Source organism: Ursus maritimus, unplaced genomic scaffold, assembly GCF_017311325.1.
Source record: "Ursus maritimus isolate PB19 unplaced genomic scaffold, ASM1731132v1 scaffold_29, whole genome shotgun sequence".
Taxonomy (NCBI): domain Eukaryota; kingdom Metazoa; phylum Chordata; class Mammalia; order Carnivora; family Ursidae; genus Ursus; species Ursus maritimus.
In genome coordinates this window covers 25,615,315-25,637,967 of record NW_024425452.1, presented here as the reverse complement: position 1 = coordinate 25,637,967, position 22,653 = coordinate 25,615,315, and the positions used below count along the sequence as shown (strand labels likewise).

The window sequence follows — 22,653 nt, the reverse complement described above, 5'->3', positions numbered from 1 at the left end:
GGAACCGAAGAGTTTATAGCCAGGCTTCTGTGTGTGTAGGGGGGGTCGGGGGTGGGAGGGGAGAGGAGAGGTAGCTTCTCCCTTTCACAGTCCTCTTCTTGGGAGGGTGCCTGGGAAGGCGGCAAGCTCACCCTGAGGAGGAAGGGGGAGAAATCTACCCGGAACATGGGCTTGTGGTTGGGTGGAGATATTGCTCTTCCAGCCCTGAGTGGTGCTGCTCTGAGTGATTCCTCGGTGCAGGTGGTGAGGACATAACTTCAAGGGGTAACAGCAAGTGCTTCCTGAGGAAGGGGGTGCAGGCAGGCAAGGCCGCAAACTTTTGGAAGTTGGGAACACCTCTCAGAAGAGAGAAAGAAGCACTCCTCTCCGGTGACATACCGTGGGAGTCAGTGGAGCTCAGAAAGGAGAAGGTCTGGCCTGAGCAGAGGAAGGGCACAGTAGGCAGCATGCTGGGAAGGCAGTAAGGAGCCCAGAGACCCGGAGGTTATAATGGCTAGCATTGACATAGTGCTTACCATGTGCCCAGCACTGCTCGAAGTGCTCTGCAAGTGTTAATTCAATTAATCCTCACCACAGCCGTACAAGGTCAATACTATTACCTTCCTCACTTCCCCAGTAAGGAAACAGGGCACAGAGAGTTGACATGGGTTGCCCAAGGTTGCACAGAGGCTGCCATTTCTTGGATCTCTTCTCTGAGCAGCTCTCAGGAGGGTGAAGGCTGGGGGTCGAATTAGCTAATGGTGCCAGGGCAAAGTTGGCTGCAGCTTCAACTAAAGAATTCTTTGAATTTTTATCCCAGACTTTATTTATTCATTTGATTTTCTAGAAGGCTGGCTTGGGTTGGGAAATACAAGGTAGTGTACAAGAAAACATAGCGGGCATGGTGATCATTGCATCGAGATGTTAAGAGAAGTTAAGAACATGATACAATCAACAGCTTCTCGGTCATTTCTGTTCAGAATAATGAGTAATCTCCATTGGGTTGTTTCGGTTGTCTTTACAAGAAGAGTAGGTTGTATGCTATTCTGATTTGTTTCTTGACACCTGACAGAACTAGTTGTATAAAACAAGCTGACGAGAGAACAGTTGTTGTTGAGGATCTCGTTAAGAATGGCCTTGATCTCAGATAGAGTAATTCTATGAAAAAGTGCAGGTAAGAGGCAGGTGAGCTTTGCATTGCATCATTTTAACAGACAGAGCTCATTCTCCAATTGTGTAATAAATCCTTCACACAGCACTTCTACGATGCCTTGGTATGTATATCTAAGAATTTAGCCAGTTCAGTACAGGAAAACAAACACAAACACTTCTTTTTATTTTTACAAATTATTATTCTGAGAGCTAAAATAACAAAGAGATAAGAAATAACAAGTGTTGTGAGGATGTGGACAAAAAGGAGCCCTCGTGCACTATTGGTGGGAATGTAAATTGGTGCAGCTTCGGTGGAAGACGGTATGGACGTTTCTCAAAGAATTACAAATAGAAATAACATATGATCCAGTAATTTTACTACTGGGTATTTACCCGAAGAAAACGAAACACTAATTTGAAGAGCTAGATGCACCTCTGTGTTTAGTGCAGCATTATTCACAATAGACAAGATATGGAAGCAACCCGAGTGTCCATCCATAGACAGATGGATAAAAAAGATGTGAGATGTCTATATCTATATCTGTATCTATATCTATATCTATGTCTATATCTATATCTATCTATATAATGCAGCCATAAAAGGGACGATATCTTGCTATTTGTGACAGTATTAATGAGTCTAGAGGGTATAGTGTTAAGTGAAATAAGTCAGACTGAGAAAGGCAAATGCCGTATGATTTCACTCATATATGGAATCTAAAAAGCAAAACAAACAAGTAAACAAACAAAAAGCAGAATCAGACCTATAAATACAGAGCACAAATTGATGGTTGCCAGAGGGAAGTGGAGTGGGAGGCCGGCTAAAAGAGCAAAGAGAAAGGGGAGGGACAGGCTTGCAGTTATGGAATGAAGAAGTCGCATGAATAAAATGCACCGCATGGGGAACAGAGTCGATGAGACTGTGATAGCTTTGTATGGTGACAGACAGTAGCTACAGTCGGGGTGAGCACAGCACAACGTATAGAGAAGTTGAATCACTATATTGTACACCTAAAAATGCAGCATTGTGTGTCAACTATACTCAAATAAAAACTTATTATAAAAATTATTATTCTGAAACTCTTTTATAACTATAGACTTGTATTGGAGATAACTTTAAACACTTATGATTTATCTATTATGTATTTATTTATATTACTTATTTTGAATTAATGAGCATATATTAATTTTTGTGAGAAATATTGTGCAAGATTCTCACTTATGTAGTGTTTACACAATGCCAAGTACAAGGTTCAAAGGTAACAGTCAACCTCTTTAGATATTCCCAAATATCCAGATGTTTTATATTGTGAGAGAACATATCTAAGGTAATTTATGGGTTTATTTTTACTCTGAAAATTTTGATATTGTTCCTGAGAAAGTATTTGTTAAATAGTGATAGGAGAACTAGTATCTTGCCATGTGTTATCTGAATTGTTATTTCACATGTTAAAGCGCTAGCCCCTAGTACCTCAGAATATAACTGTATTTGGAGACAGGGCTTTAAAAGAAGTGATTAAGTTGAAATAAGACCCACGGTAGGGTCTAATCCAACCTGACTGATGTCACTGTAAGAAGAGGAGATTTGGACCCTGTGGGTGCACAGCGGAAAGACCACGTAAGGACTCAGTGAGAAGGTGGCTATCTGCAAGCTAGAGAGAGAGGCCTTGGGGGAAACAACCCTGCCAACACCTTGATCTTGGGCTTCCAGCCTCCAGAACTGTGAGAAAGTAAAGTTTTGTTGTTGAACCCACCCAGTCTGTGGTATTCTGTGGTGGAGGCCCTAGCGAATGAACACACCATGATATGATGAAAAGTAAGTGTGTAGAATGTTCAAGAGTTTGTCAATTTGCTTGTCAATCTGTTTACTTCCCTGCTAATGTCATCTTTCTCTTTATTTATTCATAAAAGATTTTAATTATTTATTTGAGAGAGCACGTGCAGACAGGAGGAAGGGAGGGGGAGGGGCAGAGGGAGAAGAAGGCTTCCTGCAGAGTCGGCTCAATCCCAGGACCCTGGGATCATGACCTGAGTGGAAGGCAGACACTTAACCCACCAAGCCACCCAGGCTCCCCTCATCTTTCTATTTAGAAACTCTTTTCTATGAATGAATGAAAAGAAAATTAACATTGTTTGTATTAAATCATTAACAAGATACAGAACACTTGTGAAAAATAAGTACAATCTACACTCCCAGTAATGAGTTTAAAACACATTTCCAGCAACTTTGTGCACTCCCACTAAATAACATTTTGAGAATAATCTGTGGTAATCCTGGAGGAATTATACAAAACTAAGTATTCTTCTAATTTTTAAGGCATATTTTGGAAATGTCTAAGAATAGCCATTGTTCGTTACTATAAAAAGTGATGCCAGTCACTGAAAAAAAAAAAAGTCTCAAAGTGCATGTGGGTAATACAATCCAGACAAGTACTGAGAGTGGCTTTAGTCGTCTCAGAGAGTCTTCACTCCCCAAAATAACCAGAAATTAAAAAATGGCAGATGCTTAGTAAATATTAGTAACCAAAGCAAGAACTTCTATTTTGCTCTTTGGGGATGCAGTGGTTTTGTTTTCCATGTTGTCATCTTTGCAGTAGAATACATATTTTCTGTTACACATCTTAATTTTAATTTGGCTCTTAGGAAAAACTATCATTATTGTAAGAGCTACTGGAGGACAAAAGGCATATTCAACTCTTCATATTAAATAATCAAACGACCAAAAAATAACAAGGAAAATACCAAAACAAGGTTGGTATTTTAGAGGGTGAATAACAGATGGTTCGCACTTACAATCGGTACTATATATATTTATATATAATATATATTATATATGTAAAATACCACTGTAGGTGAGCTGTAAGAAATGGTATGTTCTGGTCAAAGACATTCCCATCAACTGCAATGCAGCTTACTTATTTTACTGAACTCAAGAAAAGGACACTTTTACATAAGATTTAGGAATTTACATCAGCAAACTCCTTTTCAGAACTGCCAATTGTACTGGTGGGTCTTTTAATCATGTATTTTTAGAAATTAAGTAGTATCACGAGTCAAAGATTTCCAATGAAGTTATTAACTATTGAGCGTAGCTACTGAGTTTGTAGAGAATCCACGAATTTTAAGGGGAACTCAGAATCAGGATATGGGGAAGAAAAACATTCCCCTCAAGTGTCACGAGGAGCCAGCTGAAAGCTTCAGAAATTCACAAAAAGGAGATACACGTAAATAATAAAGTCCTGTTAAAAATAAGAACCAAGAAAGAATTCTGAAAAGCAAGGGAATTCTGCAAAGGACTTTACAAAAATCAGGCAGGTTTCGAGAGGATGGTTTAAAAGTAAATCTTCAGCTGCCGCTAGAGTGCTTAGCTAGCAGAATAAACCTATTTCGTTTTCTTTCTTGTGGCTCACAATTCTTTTCATAGGTTGTGAGGCAAAAGCAGAACGCTTCGGATGGTCTTGGGAAATGAGCAAATTGGGTTAACTATGACTTTTAGGAAACCTAATCTGTTCCCATTAGATAAGATTTTATGGTACTTGTTCCAAGTCAGACTAATCTGTGGATGAATTGCCCCACCTTCACTCTAGGGTCTTTGAGGCATATAATGAATGAATGTAAAGAATTTCAAGGTGACTTCTTGACCAGCAATGTCCAATAGAACTTTCCGCAATGATGCAAATGCACTATGTCTTCTGTGCCCAGTCTCGTAGCCACTTGCGGCTATTGGGCATTTTAAATGTGGGTAGTGTCACTGATGAACTGAATTTTAAGTTAAATTTAATTTAAATTAATTCAAATTTACCTAGCCTCATGTGGCCACTGGTCACCATATTAGACAATGCAGTTCTAGACCCTTTCTGTCCCTTTTAACTGAAGGCTTCAGGCATCATTTTACTACATATCCTTGGGTTTTCTGGGCTTAAACATTACCTAAGGCTCCCCAGGGGTAGGGTAATCATATAATTGTCCAAACTGGGATACTTTGAGAAAGACAGGGAGTATCGACAATGAACAATTATGATGAGACAAGAGGCATAATCTAGGATGGTCCAGGGCACATAGGAAGGTATGGTCCTCCACCCATAGGGTTTGTTGCTCAAGGGTTCCATTGAGAAGTAACTGGGTTTTACTTCACTTCTTTTTAGGGTGCCGTTACAGACAAGGTTTAAGTATCTTCTTGGGTACACATTTTCATCAACCATGATTTTCTTTGCCTTAACAAACATTTATCAAAATCTTTATAACTCATTTCTGCTTTCCCAGTGATTCCCAAACATCAAGTAAAGCAATGTCTAATGATACAAAATGACCAACTAAATATAGACGTAAATATCAGTCATGCTGATCTCTGAAATTAGACTACATATCTGGACAGCTAAGTTGGGTTGGATATTTTAAGTTTTCTTCCGGCTTTTTGGTAAGAGGCACAGAGAGCCAAAAAGATCAGAGGTATTTCTTTGCAACAAAGTCACTCAGGGTTCACGGACAGATTAAAATTCTCCCAAAGGGATTAAACTAGGCAGGCGGAGCTTGCAGCAGTTTATTTAGTCCAGATCCTAAGTTTTGGAGGGAGTGGATCCTGGAAATAGAAAGGTGAGTTGCTTTGGGTACTCGTTTAGATTCTGCCATTGGAAAGGAAGCAGATTAACATCAGCTTTTAAACTGAATATCTAAAGAGTATTTAGAGCCCCAAGTCCCTTCCTTTTCTCATCTCGTGGATGACTGCCAACTGTACTCTCACCCCAGCGGAAGTATGGGGTTGTACTGTCTGGAGAGATCTCTGCACTGCAGGATGCTGGACACCTCACCTAACCCTAACCCAGATCCTAACCCTAACCCTAAGCCTGCTCCTCAACGCTAACCCCTAATCCCTAACTCGAAACCCTCCGGAGAGGTCTCTGAAATGCAGGATACGAGGCACATACCTTAAGCCTAATCCTAACCCTAACCCGAGATCTGAGAAAAAAATCAAGATGTGGTACATATACACAATGGAATATTACTCAGCCATAAAAAGAATGAAATCTTGCCATTTTCAGCGACGTGGATGGAGCTAGAGAGAATTATGCTAAGTGAAAGAAGTCAGTCAGAGAAAGACAAATGCCACATGATTCCGTTACTATGTAGAATTTAAGAAACAAAACAATCATAGGGGAAAAAGACAGAAAGACAAACCAAGAAATAGACCCTCAACTATAGAGAACGAACTGTTGATTACCAGAGGGGAGGTGGGCGGGGGATGGGTTAATTAGGTGATGGGATTAAGGAGGGCACTTGTGATGAGCACAGGGTGTTGTATGCAAGTTCTGAATTACTATATTGCGCACCTGAAACTAATACAACACTGTATGGTAACTTAACTGGAATTTAAATAAAAACTTAAAAAACAAAAGAGCAGCGTTTAACGTTACATTCAGCCAGAGAGGAGCAAGTCATTGCAGAGGGCTTTAGGCGTCCCCCTTTTAGAATTCAACCTGTTTTGAAATAACTTGGTGGGATTTTTCTTTGATGTAAGATACAGAACACGGATCAGAGCATCAAGTCATAAAAATAATTTTAAAAATCCAATTGTGTCTATACACAAAATGTCCTGAAAGCCCACAAATTCTCATGAGAAGCCAGTTCTCACTGAATCTCTCTGGCATGGCCTGGCATTTCGAATCCTCCTTTTATAACACACTTTGTGCCGAACACAGTAGAGTTTTGTACTAAGAAAATATCTTTCAGCATTGAATAGGCATGTGAATGAATAGGAGCAGAGAAATGAATTATTTCAGGAGGTTTACCTGCAGGAAAAAGAACTTCACAATATAAATTCAAATAATCAGAGGTAGGTCTCTGGCTCATTTTGTCAAAGGTTTTCCACCAACCTGATAGCTCGAATGACAGTTTTAAGCGGTGGGGTGAGGTCTTCCACTGATACATCACACTGGCATCCCTTCTCATCGTATACATCATCAGTGCCGAGCGCCGTGTCAGCTGCAAGAAAAAATGGTCAGTTACAGAACACCACCACCAGCAACTGACAACATGTTTGCCGAACTGGACTCACACAGGAACGGGGGGGACTCAGAGACGAAGCTTGTTAAGTCAAGAGAGGTAAGGTCAGCCAATTGTTTTCCCCAATAGGATTCCTTCTTTTTTTTTCCTACAACCTTATTAATTTTATGTGATTCGACACGGATACCTTTCTGAGCTGTTTTCCAGTGTTGACACTGTCTTTCCAGTCGTGGTGATGGATTTCGTTGATCTACCCATGCTCTGTTGCCCAGTTCTTTTGAAACTAACTGCCAGTATTTAAATAACAGCTGTTTCGAGTTAGGCAAATAGTCTTTGGATACTTAACTGGCCTGTAAACATAGAGCTTGAAGCCCATGACATTGACCCCATTAGCCCCATGCCCCAAACAAGTGTGGAAGCAGCCATGTCCAAGAACACTGGCTACTTATTAGTTACTGGACAGAGGCAGCTCAGAAGAGAGCTTGCGTAAGATAGTATAGCCAAAACTGAGAAGATTTTCAGATTGGACAATAAAATCGGTTCCTAATAAACCAAGCAAATTAATTTTCGGGTTAATTGCAAAGCTTGCAAAAGGAGAAGGGTGATAATAGATAAGAAATTAATAAAGATTTATAAAATTAGTAAGAAATCAACTCATATCATTGCAGCTTTGTTTCTGGCAACAAGATATTGAAAACAAGTTAAAATTTCTGGAATGGGGGATGGGTTAAATAAATATTGGTATGTTTATATAATGGACTATTACGAAGCTGTTAAAATGATGTCGAAGGCCAATGACTGAGAAACATCACAATTGATTGTTTTTAAAAAATCTATCTATCTGGGATTAGCAATGATTTTATTCTTTTTGCTTGGCTGTATTTTCTAAAATTCCTATAACTAATATATATTACCCTGGTAGTAAGTAAATAAAGTAATGAAAGCACACTCCTGAGAGATGGGTTACGTGGCCTCCAAATACTATTTAAGCCTCTTTAAATGTTGAGGTACACCAAAGCATTAACACTGCTTTCGGCTGCCTTTGCTCAGCCCAGTGTTCATTTGCTAAGTCACGAAAAGAAGAGAATTTGCCATGGGTTGTCTTGGTTGGGTTCGAAATCCTGAAAGGCTATTAGAAGTCCGTTCACTGAAGCAGTGCTTATATCTGGGCTGCAGCGGGGGCGTCATTTAGTGAAGCTATTTGCTGTGTGGCTGCCCAGTCTCCCGTGTGCCAAGAGCGGGAGGAGTGGGATGGGGAGGGATGTAGATGGGTCTTCACAGCTCCGCTTCGTGGTCCTTTTGGCCTTCTTACCCTCCAGCCTAGTAAGAGGGAGAGACAGAGCTGCCACCTCACAATAATGAAAATAACAGCAACCACTCATTGAAATTTATGCCAGGCATTTAAGGGAAGCTTCTGCCAATGTTAGTTTTCTTACTTATAGCCACTCTTACAAGTTAGTAGTGATATCATGCCTGGTTTTTAGAAGCCCAAACTGAGACTCGGAGAAGGGAAGTATCTTACCTGAGGCCACACAGGTGGTCAGGGGAGCGAGTGAGTTGCAGAGCATGTTACTAAAACCCAGTTCCCCGAGGCTCTTACATTGTGTCACCCAGTGTCAGAATGCATTCGGGGTTCCACAGTGGGTTCGGCAGCGGCATGCAACGTGTCGGGAGAGAGCAGGGGAAAGAGCTGGCCGCGCATGCTGCCTCATTGGGGCAGCCTATCCCTGCTGGGTATGTTCAACTTCTCTCCAGAGAAGTCTGCCACCATCTAAATGAGAGTACACATGTTGACTCTGTCTGACACTTGGTTCGGACTCAGTGACGCGCTTGAGGGGAGCTGGCCCATTTCGCTGGATTGACCACCTACGCAACACAGCCCTTCTAGTGCACAACATGCCCAAGTTTGGATGACACTCTTCCAGGAGAAGTTGGCAATTTCTTCCCCTGATTTGATCCTAACCTGCTTTCAGTAGGTATAGTAGGCTGAATCGTATTGCCCTCAAATTCATGTCCACTTGGAACATCAGGATATGATCTTATTTGGAATAAGGGTCTTTGCAGATGTAATTAAGGTAAGGTTCAAGATGAGACCATACTGGATTAGGGTGGGTCTCAATCCAACGGAAGTATCCTTACGAGACAGAAAAGGAGAAGGTACAGGAAGAAAGTGAAGATGGAAGCAGACACTGGACTGATGGGTCTACAAGGCAAGAACACCAAGAATTTTGGGCAACCACTGGAAGCTGAGAGAGGTGTGGGATGCTTTCTCCCTCGGAGACTCCGGAAGGAACCAACCCTGGTGATGCCCTCATTTCAGACACCCTGCTTTCTCGAACTGTGAGAGAGTAAACTTCTGTTGTTTCAAGCCACCCCGTGTGTGGTCATTGGTTACGGCACCCCTAGGGAACGAACACAATTGAGAAAACTTTTCTTCATCGTTTCCAAATCTTCACTCAAGGACAATAATGACGACGATAATAATAATAAGTGCTTTTTAGGGAAATCTAACGACATGCCAAGAACTTTAATTGCTTCAAGCCCCACAAGAGGTATGCATTATTATCCCCTATTTTACAGATTATGAAAGTGAGGCACAGAAAGCTAAGAAACTTGCTCAAGGACAAAGGAAGGGTAAGTGACAGAACCAGAATTTAAATCTAGGCTGTTGGGCTTTGGAGCTGCCCTATTAAATACTGCCTGACTCTGAGCCTCCCTTCTGCCTCCTTCCAGACTTTTCTGTCTTCTCTCTTGTTGCCATTTGGATTCCCTTCTCTTGCATTACATTTGCATCCATGTGGCTGTGTGCACCCGGCTCTTATGGTCTCAGGTGAAGTGACCCCAAACACTGAGAATCGTATTTGGAGGAGTGTGGTTACCATAGCCATGTGCTAAGCCAGTGCGTACCCTAAAGGAGACCTGGATATACACATACCCTGGAGTTGTGAGAAGGGTATGTGTGGGATGAGAGATGCAGGGGGCTCACGTATAGGCTGGATGATCACCAGGTGCCATTATGGAACCCTCTGAGATACCCAGATGTTAGCTCCCTAAAGGAAATAACAAATAACACACTTACCAGGATTCCTGGTACAGAGTTCACAAAAGTACTTTTTAAAAAGATTTATTTGTTTATTTTAGGGAGAGAGAGAGCACAAAGGGGAAGAAAGGCAGAGGGAGAGAGAATCTGAAGCAGACTCCACACTGAGCGCATGCCCGACACGGGGCTCGATCTCACGACCCTGAGATCATGACCTGAGCCAAAGTCAAGAGCCAGATACTTAACTGACTATGCCACCCAGGTGCCCCATTCACAAAAGTATTCTACGCTGCCCTTCAGAAAAGAGGCTAGTGACTGCTTTCCCTCATCTGAACTCTAGTGAGAGGCATTTCTAGTATGGTCCCATTTTTTTTTTTTTTATCTCAGAAAACTGGGGAACACTGGAGAGGCTACAGGAAAGGCAGATCCTGCAATGCCTGTAGCAATGATTTATCTACTTGAAAATACCATGTAACCGACATAACACAATGATGTGTGTCCAAAACAACTAAACAGCATAAAATACGGGGTCCTTTAATTATGAAGTTAATGGAAAACTTTATCAGCAGGTGTGTACTGTCACAATAAGCACAAACGTAAAGACAGTGGAACCATAAAGTTCACACGGTCTGTCAATGAAACTGGGAACATTCCAAATGATTACGAGACAGTTTCCTTCCAGCCTCATGCAGCTCCGCCTCGCCCCTGTCCTATGCCCCAATAAGAGCGTCAGCCTAGCCGTTCTGTTTAGGAACAGGCTGGACAGAAGACGGGAGTCAGTCCCCAACTGCATTATATTCCAAATGCCCCTTATTGTGGAATATTATTATACATTAATGACTTGATTGTTCAAGGCATAAATTCTCAGTCCTTAAAAATATTTTTTGTAGGTTTGGTCAGAACAAATGAATAGGAAATATATTTTTGCTGGCATATATTGAAGCAAGGGCTGATTTAGGAAATTTTTTTCCTTATTTCAAAGCCACAAAAAATGGGGGAAAATGCTGTCTTTCTCCTTCATAACTATCTTAGGATGTCCATTTTCTTTCCAGTGAGGTTAATAACACGTTAAATGTCTTTCACATGATTCCTAGAGGCTTTAAACCATTAGTGAATTTTAAGACACTTGGGTGGGGCTACATTTTCAGCCAAGGGTGGCTCTCTGCTCTCCAACCACACCTGGCTCTTTGCCCTGGAATTTTGGGAGGTGTGGGTTATGGGTATATAAGCTTATGGGATGGGGTGCCTGGGTGGCGCAGTCGTTAAGCGTCTGCCTTTGGCTCAGGGCGTGATCCCGGTGTTCTGGGATCGAGCCCCACATCACGCTCCTCTGCTGGGAGCCTGCTTCTTCCTCTCCCACTCCCCCTGCTTGTCTCTCTCTCACTGGCTGTCTCTCTCACTGGCTGTCTCTGTGTCAAATAAATAAATAAAATCTTTAAAAAAAAAAAAGCTCATGGGAGCATCAGTCTGCACAAAAGATAATCACGAAAAACAAGATGCCATAGAGTGAGGTGCTCCCCCAAGTCCTGCTCCCTGTGGACAATCCTGCCAGGTGTGGTGAGCTTTCTCCAGTGTGAGGTCTGTGCCTGGAGAAAAAAGAAGTTTAAAATACAACCCTTTATCTCTCCTAACCCTCTCTAGTTTCCTATTAATTAGCAGGATTCAAAATTTGCTTTCAAATACTTCATTCTCCTTGGAAAACCTATTTCACTGTTTGGAAAAGACCATGTGAACCTCAGAGGATGAAGAGAGAGGAAGTAAAGAACATTCTGGAAACTTCTGCTATGTCCAAAGAATGTTTTTCTGTTCCCACTAGGAAATTCTGCCATCAAGATGCAGGTAGTTATGAGAAAAGAAGTGGTTTCTAGTTCTTTCTCTTGATCATCTCCTCTTATGGATCAGATTTCTTTTTACATTTCTTGATGAAATGATTACAATGGTTTTCTGCCTTGCCTGCATGTTAGAATCAGTTGGGGAGTGTTAAAAAAAAAAAACAACAACTCAATACAAAGAACACCTTCAGGACCAGTAACATGAGGAAACTGAGGGCTGAGACCCAGGCCAAAAAATGGCATTCCATGGTTTCTCTCAGCCAGAGCTGAAGAGTGTGTTTGACTAATCCGCCATTGGATTTGGACTAATTCTCCATGTCTCCCCCAACAGCACTAGTGCACTGGAACAATCTGAGACAATGCAGGTGCTTCACAAGACAAGAGGAAATGATTGCATCTTAAAAAAAAAAAAAAAAAAGAAAAGAAAAGAAAACAGAAAAAGAATTTAAAAATACCCCTTGACAAATTGGTGATATGGAAGCAAGATTTCATCTTTTTACTCAGCTTTCAGAATCCCAGTTCTTGCTTCTATTCCTCAGCCATCTGAAGCACCCCCCTTTTTAAAAGAGTTTGTTTGAGAGAGAAAAAGAGAGCGAGCATGCAAGGGAGAGGGTAGAGGGAGAGGCAGAGAATCTCAAGCAGACTCCCTGCTGAACATCAAGCCCCAAGCGGGGCTCCATCTCACAACCCTGAGACCATGACTGGAGCCAAATCCAAGAGCTGGTTGCTTAACTGACTGAGCCACCCAGGCGTCCCTGAAAGCCCACTCTTTACAGGCCTTGGCACTGTTCTCTTTGAAAGGAGTCACTACTGTTTTTATGCACAAGGAGCTTACATGTTCAAAGATCAAAATAAAATCAAATTGTCAAAACGTAGCAGAAAACATTTGTTCTGTCTGTAGAGGAAGGAAAACGTCCTGATGTTTGGGTCAAAGAAGAAATTATAGAGGAGACAGCTGACAGTTTGATCATGAATACAGACACTGCTAGTACCTAAAATAACAAAATTACAATGTAAAGAAAAATGCTTGATTGGGAAGAAAGTGGAAAGATATAAAAAGGCTTAATATTTATAATGAGTAAGGAGCTTATTTGAATGGATCACAATCCAAAATATAAATGTATAAATAAGCCTATCAGAAGAGACCATTAGTATCAAAAAACGGCAGGATGGGGCACCTGGGTGGCTCAGTCTTTAAGCATCTGCCCTCGGCTCAGGGCGTGATCCCAGAGTCCTAGGATTGAGCCCCACATCAGGCTCGTCCACTGGGAGCCTGCTTCTTCCTCTCCCACGCCCCCTGCTTGTGTTCTCTCTCTCACTGGCTGTCTCTCTCTCTCTGTCAAGTAAATAAATAAAATCTTTAAAAAAAATGGCAGGAAACTATTCAACCTAACTAGAAATGAAAAATATATAAATTAAAGTTATGTGAAAGTATGGACTTATACCAATTTAATTAGCAAAAGAATAATAGCTAATACTAACAAAACTGAGGTGAATCTGGTATACTCCGACATTGCTAGGGACGATGTAAATTGGATAAAATTTTATAATCAGCAATCTTACAATTTTACATCAGAGAAATTTTCTTTGGAAACTAATTTCAAAATGGAAATAAAGGTAGCTTAATGCAATAATATGAACTGCATTATTGCCCATTATAGAGAAATATTTGTAGAAATTTCAATGTCCCAAAGGAGGAAACTAAATTATAGTAAATTACAGTATTTGACCATGATGGTACACTACACAGCTACAAAAAAGATAATTATGAGCAGCGTATAATAATATGGAAGTATGTGTTTTTAAATGTTCAGTAAAATTAAAATATGAAATGAAATATTCATGTTGATTATAACCGTGTACAATGATATACAAAAAGAAAACCAGCTAGAACAGGATATATAAAAATAAAAAATAGCTGTATTGGGTATGAAATTATAAATGATTTGTATTACTTTTAAAATTCCATAAGGCATTTAAAGATGTTTTTCTATGACAAAAATATTATATGCTTTTTGAAATAGAGTACTTGAAAAATAGAAAAACAATGAGAGTGAAGGAAAAAAAATCTTCCCAAGTTCCAGAACTTAAAGGAAACCATTATTACAATGTAATTCTTACAGTGAAAGTGTGAGGGCTAGAAGTTCACAATCCATTTTTATTTTGGGAATTTAAACAAAGCATATTATGATTCTATTCTATTATGCTATGGGGAACACACATTAAAATGGCCACTATTAATGGTGATGATAACTGTTGTGAATTAGAATTTGTTTTCCAAGGGTTCCTTCCTTCTGTGGCTGGTTGTATTTCAATTACCTTTCCCCATGATCATTTCCCAACACCTTAAATATCATCCTAAAATTAGAGATTGCATTTTAGCCATGGGCTAGTCCAAAGGCAATTCCCTTAACCCAACTAGAGTTTAGAATGACTGCTTGGGCCCTGCTGGGGTAGCGTGCTTCATTCCACTAGTCCTTGGCTAGAGCCTTTCCGTTCTGCGTTAGCTGCTGCTAAGTCATCAACAGGATGTACTGGGTTCTCCAGGTACTGTTAAGGAACCCAGAAAAAGACTCCAGATAATATGTTTTGTTCTAGATGTTTTTCTTTTCGAGTGCTTTTTTAAACTTAGTTTTCCTCTTATTATAATAGTAATACATACTATAGAAACTTCGAATTTTAAATTAAATCATAAAGAATGAGAATAATTTGTTTATAGTTTTAACACTGAGGGAAAGCCTACTAAATGTTGGCCCATTCCCTTCCACGCTCTTCCTCTGCATTATCTGAATTTTATTTATTTTTTTTATTTATTTATTTTTTTTTAAAGATTTTATTTATTTATGTGACGGAGAGACAGCCAGTGAGAGAGGGAACGCAGCAGGGGGAGTGGAAGAGGAAGAAGCAGGCCCACAGCGGAGGAGCCTGATGTGGGACTCGATCCCGAGACGCCGGGATCACGCCCTGAGCCGAAGGCAGACGCTTTTTTAACGACTGCGCTACCCAGGCGCCCCGATTATCTGAATTTTAATGTCAAAGTCAATCTCTCAACCCAGATGGCAAGTAGGACAGCTCTGGTTGCCCTGTGAGGGAACTTTATTCAGATAGCTCAGGGGTCCTCGTTCAACCTCACCCCATGACAGCCTTTCCATCCCATAGTCCAGCTGCATCAGACTACCAACGGTTTCTCGAGGCACTATACACCCCCATCCACTCTCCTCTCTCTCTCTTTTTTTTTTGGAAATCTCTGGGTGTTAAATTTGCAGTTGATGGATCATATTATGTGTAGGGCACCACAAAAGCAAGGTGCCCTCTTCCCTATGGGGAGAACATCAGAATATTCAGAACAAACCATTTACATTTCAGCACGCATACAAATTTTGTGCCATTTTGAAAACTTGAATTTTATTTTGAAGTTTAGCAATTACTGTTATTTTGAGTTACCCAAAGCAAAGAGGATGAGCTATAGAGGGAAGCACGACAAAGCTTAGAGTCTCAGATCCAGCTTTGCAATTACAAGCCCTTCAGGAGTTTACCACCTCCATCAAATGCAGACTGATCCCCGACACTGACTCAGCCCTGTCTTCCTCTACTGTGAACATGTATCCCTATGACTGTTATTTTTTTTTAAAAGATTTTATTTTTATTTATTTGAGAGAGAGAGAGAGAGAGCACGAGCAGGGTGGGGGGAGAGGCAGAGAGAGGGAGAGAAGCGGACTCTTCACTGAGCAGGAAGCCGCTGCAGGGCTCCATCCCAGGACCCTGGGATCATGACCTGAGCTGAAGGCAGACGCTTAACCCGCTGAGCCACCCAGGCGCCCCTCTATGACTGTTATCACATAGTATTATACTTGGTTGTTTACAAGCTAGACAGTACACTCTGAGGGCAGGGACCATGTCTTTTCATTTATGAATCTGTCTCTCATGTATCTTCTCATCCACGAGCCTCCTGCCCCTAAAACACTCCGTGGTGCAGAGAAGACACTCAATGAATGTTTGCTTCGGAAAGCATTTCCCTCAGGCCCCCGGACAGTGGTCCCTGTCCAATAATGCCTGGATTTAGGATTTTCAAACTTTGTGGTTGGGTAAACAGCACTTCACTGTGTTCTTGTTTACTGGGTGAATCATCTCCCTAAGTTGAGAGACAAGTGTCTTCACTGAAGAAGTTGTCAGCTGAGAGGTCATGATGGCCCTAGTCGCTCAACTTTGTGTTTAGAGAGAGATGAATTCAGGGCTTTTGTCTCGAGCACTTTGTGGCCTGGAGGCATGGGCCCTTTATCTTTTTTTTTTTAAGATTTTATTTATTTATTCGACAGAGACAGAGACAGCCAACAAGAGAGGGAACACAGCAGCGGGAGTGGGAGAGGAAGAAGCAGGCGCCCAGCGGAGAAGCCTGATGTGGGGCTCGATCCCATAACGCCGGGATCACGCCCTGAGCCGGAGGCAGACGCTTAACCGCTGTGCCACCCAGGCACCCCGGCCCTTCATCTTATTAATGATAGCTATAATTCATTCAGTCCTTGGATGTGAGGTGGTTTACAAATACAAACTGGAACTTAGAATAGAATACTGCCAGTTTGGAAGTGTTATGCTCATTTTACAGATGGAGGAACTGTAGCTCAGCAAGGTTAAAGCACGCGCCTGAGACACAGGACTGTTTAGGGCAGAGCGAGCCTTTGAAAACTGAGAACATGTCTCTCTGTGTGCAAGTCTCCAATGGCTCCCCATTTTTTTCCAGAGTAAAAACCCACATCTTTACTAGGACTAGAAGGCCCCGTATGTCTGTCCCTCCCCCACTTCCTGTCTGTCCTTATTTCCCATCATTTTTCCCTTGGCTATTTTCCCTCCAGGCTTCCCTTCTCTGTCCCAGCCCTCCTAGTTGCTCCTTAAGGAAGCCAAGCACCTCTCCTTAGGGCGATCTTGGAGGAATCCTCTCTGGAAAGCCTGGAGGCTCTTTAGCTGCTATGGTCTCTGCTCAGTTTCAGTTCTTTAGAACTAGCCGGACCCCCCTATGTACGGTTACTTACCTCCCTCCTCCACCAATCTGTGTCTCCTTACCCTTCTCTCCTTTTTCCACAGCTCTCACACTCTAATATACAAACAATTTACTTGTTGGTGTTTATTATTTCCCTAGTAGAATGTAAAATCTACAAAGACCAGGATCTTGTTCTCTGATGTATCTCAAATACCTAGAGGAGCGATGTACTAATATTTAATAAGAGAACCATCAGGGTAAGAGAGGTTCCTCTTCTACTCTAGCTATTGATCTTACTGATTACAAAGTGTAACTTACTGTAAAAAAAAAATCCAGTACTTCCTCATAATGTTTAATTTTTACAGGATTTTAAAATAGAGTTTTTTTAGGCATGAAAAACTCACAGCTAACATCATACTTGATGGTGAAAAGCTGAGATTCTTTTTTTTTTTTTTTAAGATGAGGAACAAGACGAGGGTATCCACTCTTACCACTTTTATTCAACATAGTACTGGAAGTCCTAGGCATGGCATTCAGACAAAAAAAAAAAAAAAAAAAAAAAAGGTGCACCAAACATAATAAAATACTTAGGAATCAACCAAGGAGGTGAAAGATCTCTACTCTGAAGACTATAAAATTGATAAAAGAAACTGAAGATGACACAAACAAATGGAAAGACACTCAATGCTCATGGATTGGAAGAACAAATATTGTTGAAATGACCGTACTACCCAAAGCAATGCACAGATTTAACGCAATCCCTATCAAAATACCAACAGGAATCACTACATTGTACACCTGAAACTAATGTAACATTGCATGTTGACTATACTTTCTCTTCTTTTAAAGATTGATTTATTTATTTGAGAGAAAGCATGAGCAGGGAGGGACAGAAGGAGAGGAGACAGAGAATCTGAAGCAGATTCCATGCTGAGCACAGAGCCCGATGCGGGGCTCAATCTCAGGACCCTGAGATCATGACCTGAGCTGACACTGAGTTGGATGCTGAACCAACTGTGCCACCCAGACACCCCAACTATACTTTAATTTAAAAAATAAAATAAAATAGGATTTTCTCCCAGGGGTCCATGAAAATATTTAAGAGGCAAAATAAGTTTCAAGTAAGAGAAGGAATAACTTCTATAGCAGAACTCGGTGAATATCTGTTGAGTGAGTATCACATGCTGCACTTTCATTTTTAGGTGAAATGCAACCTGTAGGTCCACTTTAAATTCTTGGGTCTGTAAGTTTATAATTAGTAAATAATAGAAAAAAATTAACATCAGTACAATAAGAGGGATCTCTGTCTAGCTATCTAAATCATCCATACTAATATAATAAAGAAGGCAATCCAGACTTATTTTTCTCTTCAGGAACAATGTAACATTAGCGGAAATGTAATTATATTACAGTGAGACATAGTGTACCGTCATATGTCACTTTTGGATATTCACTCCTTTGTGCTTCTCCAAATATGACCTTTATCCTAGTAGCTTATATTGCTAATATTGTAGGGACAAATTATGAAATTTCAGTCATGTGACCAGTGTTTACTCAATTCTGATTTTTAGGAGATTTGGAGTAAATAACTTAAAAATGAGTTTTTATTAAGGATTCAGAAACCATCTCACTGAATTCCCACAGAAATAAAAAATAATGTCACAAGAAAATTTTTCATGCATCTGTGAATATATTCCCATTATTTTTTTCTAGGCTGTTGAATTAAAATGCTACAGTATTTGAAAAAAATTCTGAAAACCCCAAAATTTCTTTTTATTGGAAAAAAAGTCCAAGTATACACATCTGCAGCATACATTGATTTTAAAATAAAATATCCTCTTCAATTTTTAAGGCAATGTTCTAGTTAAAGATATAACTTTAATACTTTGAACAAGCAATTGCATTTTCCTGTGTATTTTTTTTTTACCAGAGTAGATGTAATTTATATAGCAAATCTTGCTAGCACAGTTGAAGATTACATAATTTAGCTGTGCTTTCTGTGTATTTTATTTTATTTTACTTTATTTTATTTTATTTTGGTGTTATGACGTTCTTGACATGAAACAGAAAATTTGGGACCCAGAATAGTTCCAGTACCCATAACAGAAATGAAGAGGTACATTCAAATACACTACCAGAGAAAGTGCAGCTTACCTCCCCTCTCCCCCAAAGAGGGTTATACCTAGCGTAGCTTGTGAATATCGCACTCTGAAAACATGGCCCTACATGCCTTTAAAACTCCCTTAGCTCCGTGGAAGATTTTCATAATAAAGAGAAAATACAGTTAACCTTTGACTGGACTTGACCACTCTGTTGTTGGCATTGCCTAGCAGTGGTTTCCAAATTTTTTTGATTTCTAACCACAGTCGGCAATACACCTGGGTGGCCCAGGGACACCTGGGGGGCTCAGTCGGTTGAGCGTCTGCCTTCCACTCAGGTCATGATCCCAGAGTCCTGGCATCGAGTCCCGCATCAAGCTCCTTGCTCGGTGGGGACCCTGCTTCTCCCTCTGCCTGCTGCTCTCCCTGCTTGTGCTTTCTCTCTCTCTGACAAATAAATAAGTTAAATCTTAAAAAAAAAAAAGAAATACACTGAATGCTGTGATCGAGCACGTGCATATACATGCCTACACACACACACGCACACACACACACACACACGCACACACACACACACACACACACAATTAAGACAGAAATTCCCTTCAAGGTTAAGATGGTAGATTGAACATACAAGTTTAATCTTGATCCCTCAAAAACCCACTAAAGCTATAGTGATGAGATTATTTTTAAAAAGACATAAGCCCATAAAAGGAACAGAAGAGGAGGCAGCAACAACATAATTTTGGAAGTGGGAAAGCAGATGGACAAGTTAGGTAACTGACTAGCTGATACCAGAGAGAAAACCCTATGCCAACACTGGGAAAAGCTGAGAAATAACAAAATTTACACTTCAGAAAACTCAAAAGGCTCAGGAATTGGCAGCACTAGGCATCTCTGGGAATAACTAAGATAAGGAAGGTTGTGTGCAATCTGCCCCATACCCTCAGGCATATGCTCTTCTCCTTTTCCAGCAGGAGACTGACTGGAAGCCTTTGGACAAAGGGTCATCAGGCATGGTTGAAGAAGGGGTATTATACCCCAAACCTAGCTATCAAGTGACCATATACAGCCTGAAGTTTGAAAACCAACTGGCATCCTGTCACCATCATAACAATGGCAGCAGGACCTTTATCCTCCAGATGGCAGTTTGGATAGGTATTCCCTGCAGAATGTGATCAGCCCGAGAAAAGAGCTAAAGGTACTGACACTAGACATTTCCCAAGAAATGGCAAACCCAGGTCAACCCATGCTGAAGATCAAAGGTGATCAGCCCCAACCATATGCTTCGAAGTTCCAGTCACGGGGCGCCTGGGTGGCACAGCGGTTAAGCGTCTGCCTTCGGCTCAGGGCGTGATCCCGGCATTATGGGATCGAGCCCCACATCAGGCTTCTCCGCTGGGAGCCTGCTTCTTCCTCTCCCACTCCCCCTGCTTGTGTTCCCTCTCTTGCTGGCTGTCTCTATCTCTGTCGAATAAATAAATAAAAATCTTAAAAAAAAAAAAAAGAAATTCCAGTCACCTTCGTCATCTTCCACACTTTGTTATGAAAAGACATGCACGAAATGCATGAAAATCCCTGAAGAAAATCTCTCAAAGACGAAGACAAAAACCAGCTAGAAGGAAACAAACTACGAAAAAAAAATTTCAAAACATGGTCATTAGTATCTTTACAGACATGAGGTAAGAGACTATCTATGAAACAAAAGTAGGAAGTTAGAATAAAGGGACACAGTAAACACCAAAGCAACAAAGAACCCTAGCAGTGACAGCAGAAATAAAAATCTCAGTAAGAGGCTGGACCACGAACTCCCAGAGTTGCCCCAAACTCCTAGAAAGTAGAGCAAAAAGGTAAAGAGGTGGAAAATGAGAGAGGAAAGAAGAAAATCAGAAGGCCAGTCCACAGGCACAGCTTATGGATTTCCATAAGAGATACAGAGAAAATGAAGGAAGAAGATAATTAAAAATGAACAATAGAATATTCTAGAACAGAAGATCATGAATCATCAGTTTGAAATGACCCCTTGAGAATCTACTATAGTGGCTAAAAATATATCCATACCAAAAAAAAACATCGTTATGAAAATTCAGAACACTGGGGACAAAAAATGGATTCTACATAGTGAAGATAAACAATACACCATTGGTCACATACAAAAATCAGAATGGCTTTGGCTTAACAATGCTGAAAAGAAGCACACAGGGGTGCAACGTTTTCAAAATCCTGAAGGGACATTACTTCCAGCCTAAAATTCTATACCAAGCAAACTATCAAATAGCATGGGAATGGAAAAAAAGCCATTATCAGACATGCAAAATCAAAACATTGTTTTTTGCTTTCCCTGCATTCTTTCTCAAGAATGTCCTGTTTGATGTACCTCATCAAAACAGGAAAGTAAACCGACAGAGAGGAGGACCCGGCACAGGAGACACAGCAGGGGTCACAGGATGATGGTGAAGGAAAACTCCCGCGTGATCACAGTGATCCGGGGGAAGACGGTCATCCGTCTAGGTAGGACAAGGGACAGGCACGCTGACAGCTGTCAGCGTCATGCCTTCCGTCCTCATACCCTATTTTTACCTGAAAAAGTATTAGAGTTTTACTATCTGAAATGAGAGTAAATCAAGGAAGACATGAACGTGAGACCCCCGTAAACGGGGAATTCGATCTAGAAAAAAATTCAAAAGAAATTCAAAAGATAATGGCTGTGCAGCAGGCTTGAGAACAGTCAACCTAGCAAAAAGGAGGAGGGAGGTCTCCAGGATGCATTCTCCAAGAGAAGTCACAACAGAATTGATCAGTTACCTGATGAAATCGATCCTGTGGAAAATCTTATTGACAGATTACTGGAAGATATGAGAAGAATTATAAAAGGGCATCTATTTACTACGGGGAAAGCACAAAGTAAGAAACAACTGTAGTACAGTAATACCACACATACATATCACGTAGACACTGAATTTTGGCTTACCAAAAATTAGAAAACCGGAAAATAAAAAAATAAAATGAAAACAAAAAAATAAATATAAAAAAATTACAAAACCTAGACTGGAAGGACGGGAGGATCTGCAGAAGAGAAAGAGTAAAGAAAAGAGCTAAATCTTCATTTACTAGAATTGGAAGTGAACAGAGAATGTTCAAAACTGATTAATCAGAAGTTAGTTATACACACCTACTATCAAACATATGGAAAAAAACAGAAGAAGCCTCAGAAGAAACAGCCAAAAAAAAAAAAAAAAAGAAAGAAAGAAAGAAAGAATTGCTTCTGGAATGGAGGCGTGGGGGTAGAGTGGAAACGCTGAGCAAGGAGTCATCATATTCTTTCATGAAGGGCTGAGATTATTGGACTTCCAATTTTATAAGTTGTAATCATAAATCTAAATTTGTAATTGTAGATTTACATGCAGTTGTAGGAAATAATAGAGTCCCCGTGTACCCTTTTTTCAGATTCGCCCAATGTTAATATCTTGCAAAGCTACAGTGCAATAGCGCAACTGTGATATTAACATTGACACAGTCAAGACAGGGAACTTTTCCATCACCGCAGAGTCCTCACATTGTCCTTTTACACCCCCC

General features: G+C 40.6%; 1 protein-coding gene across 1 annotated transcript in view; it reads right to left on the bottom strand.

Moving 5' to 3' along the window:
• The window catches only part of KCNQ5 (potassium voltage-gated channel subfamily Q member 5), a 489,866-nt gene that overhangs the window by 17,410 nt on the left and 449,803 nt on the right, over window positions 1-22,653 (bottom strand). Inside the window, exon 10 of the mRNA XM_040643667.1 lies at window positions 7,002-7,110. Within this exon, the coding sequence (XP_040499601.1) occupies window positions 7,002-7,110 (109 nt within the window). The remainder of the gene's footprint in view (window positions 1-7,001; window positions 7,111-22,653) is intronic.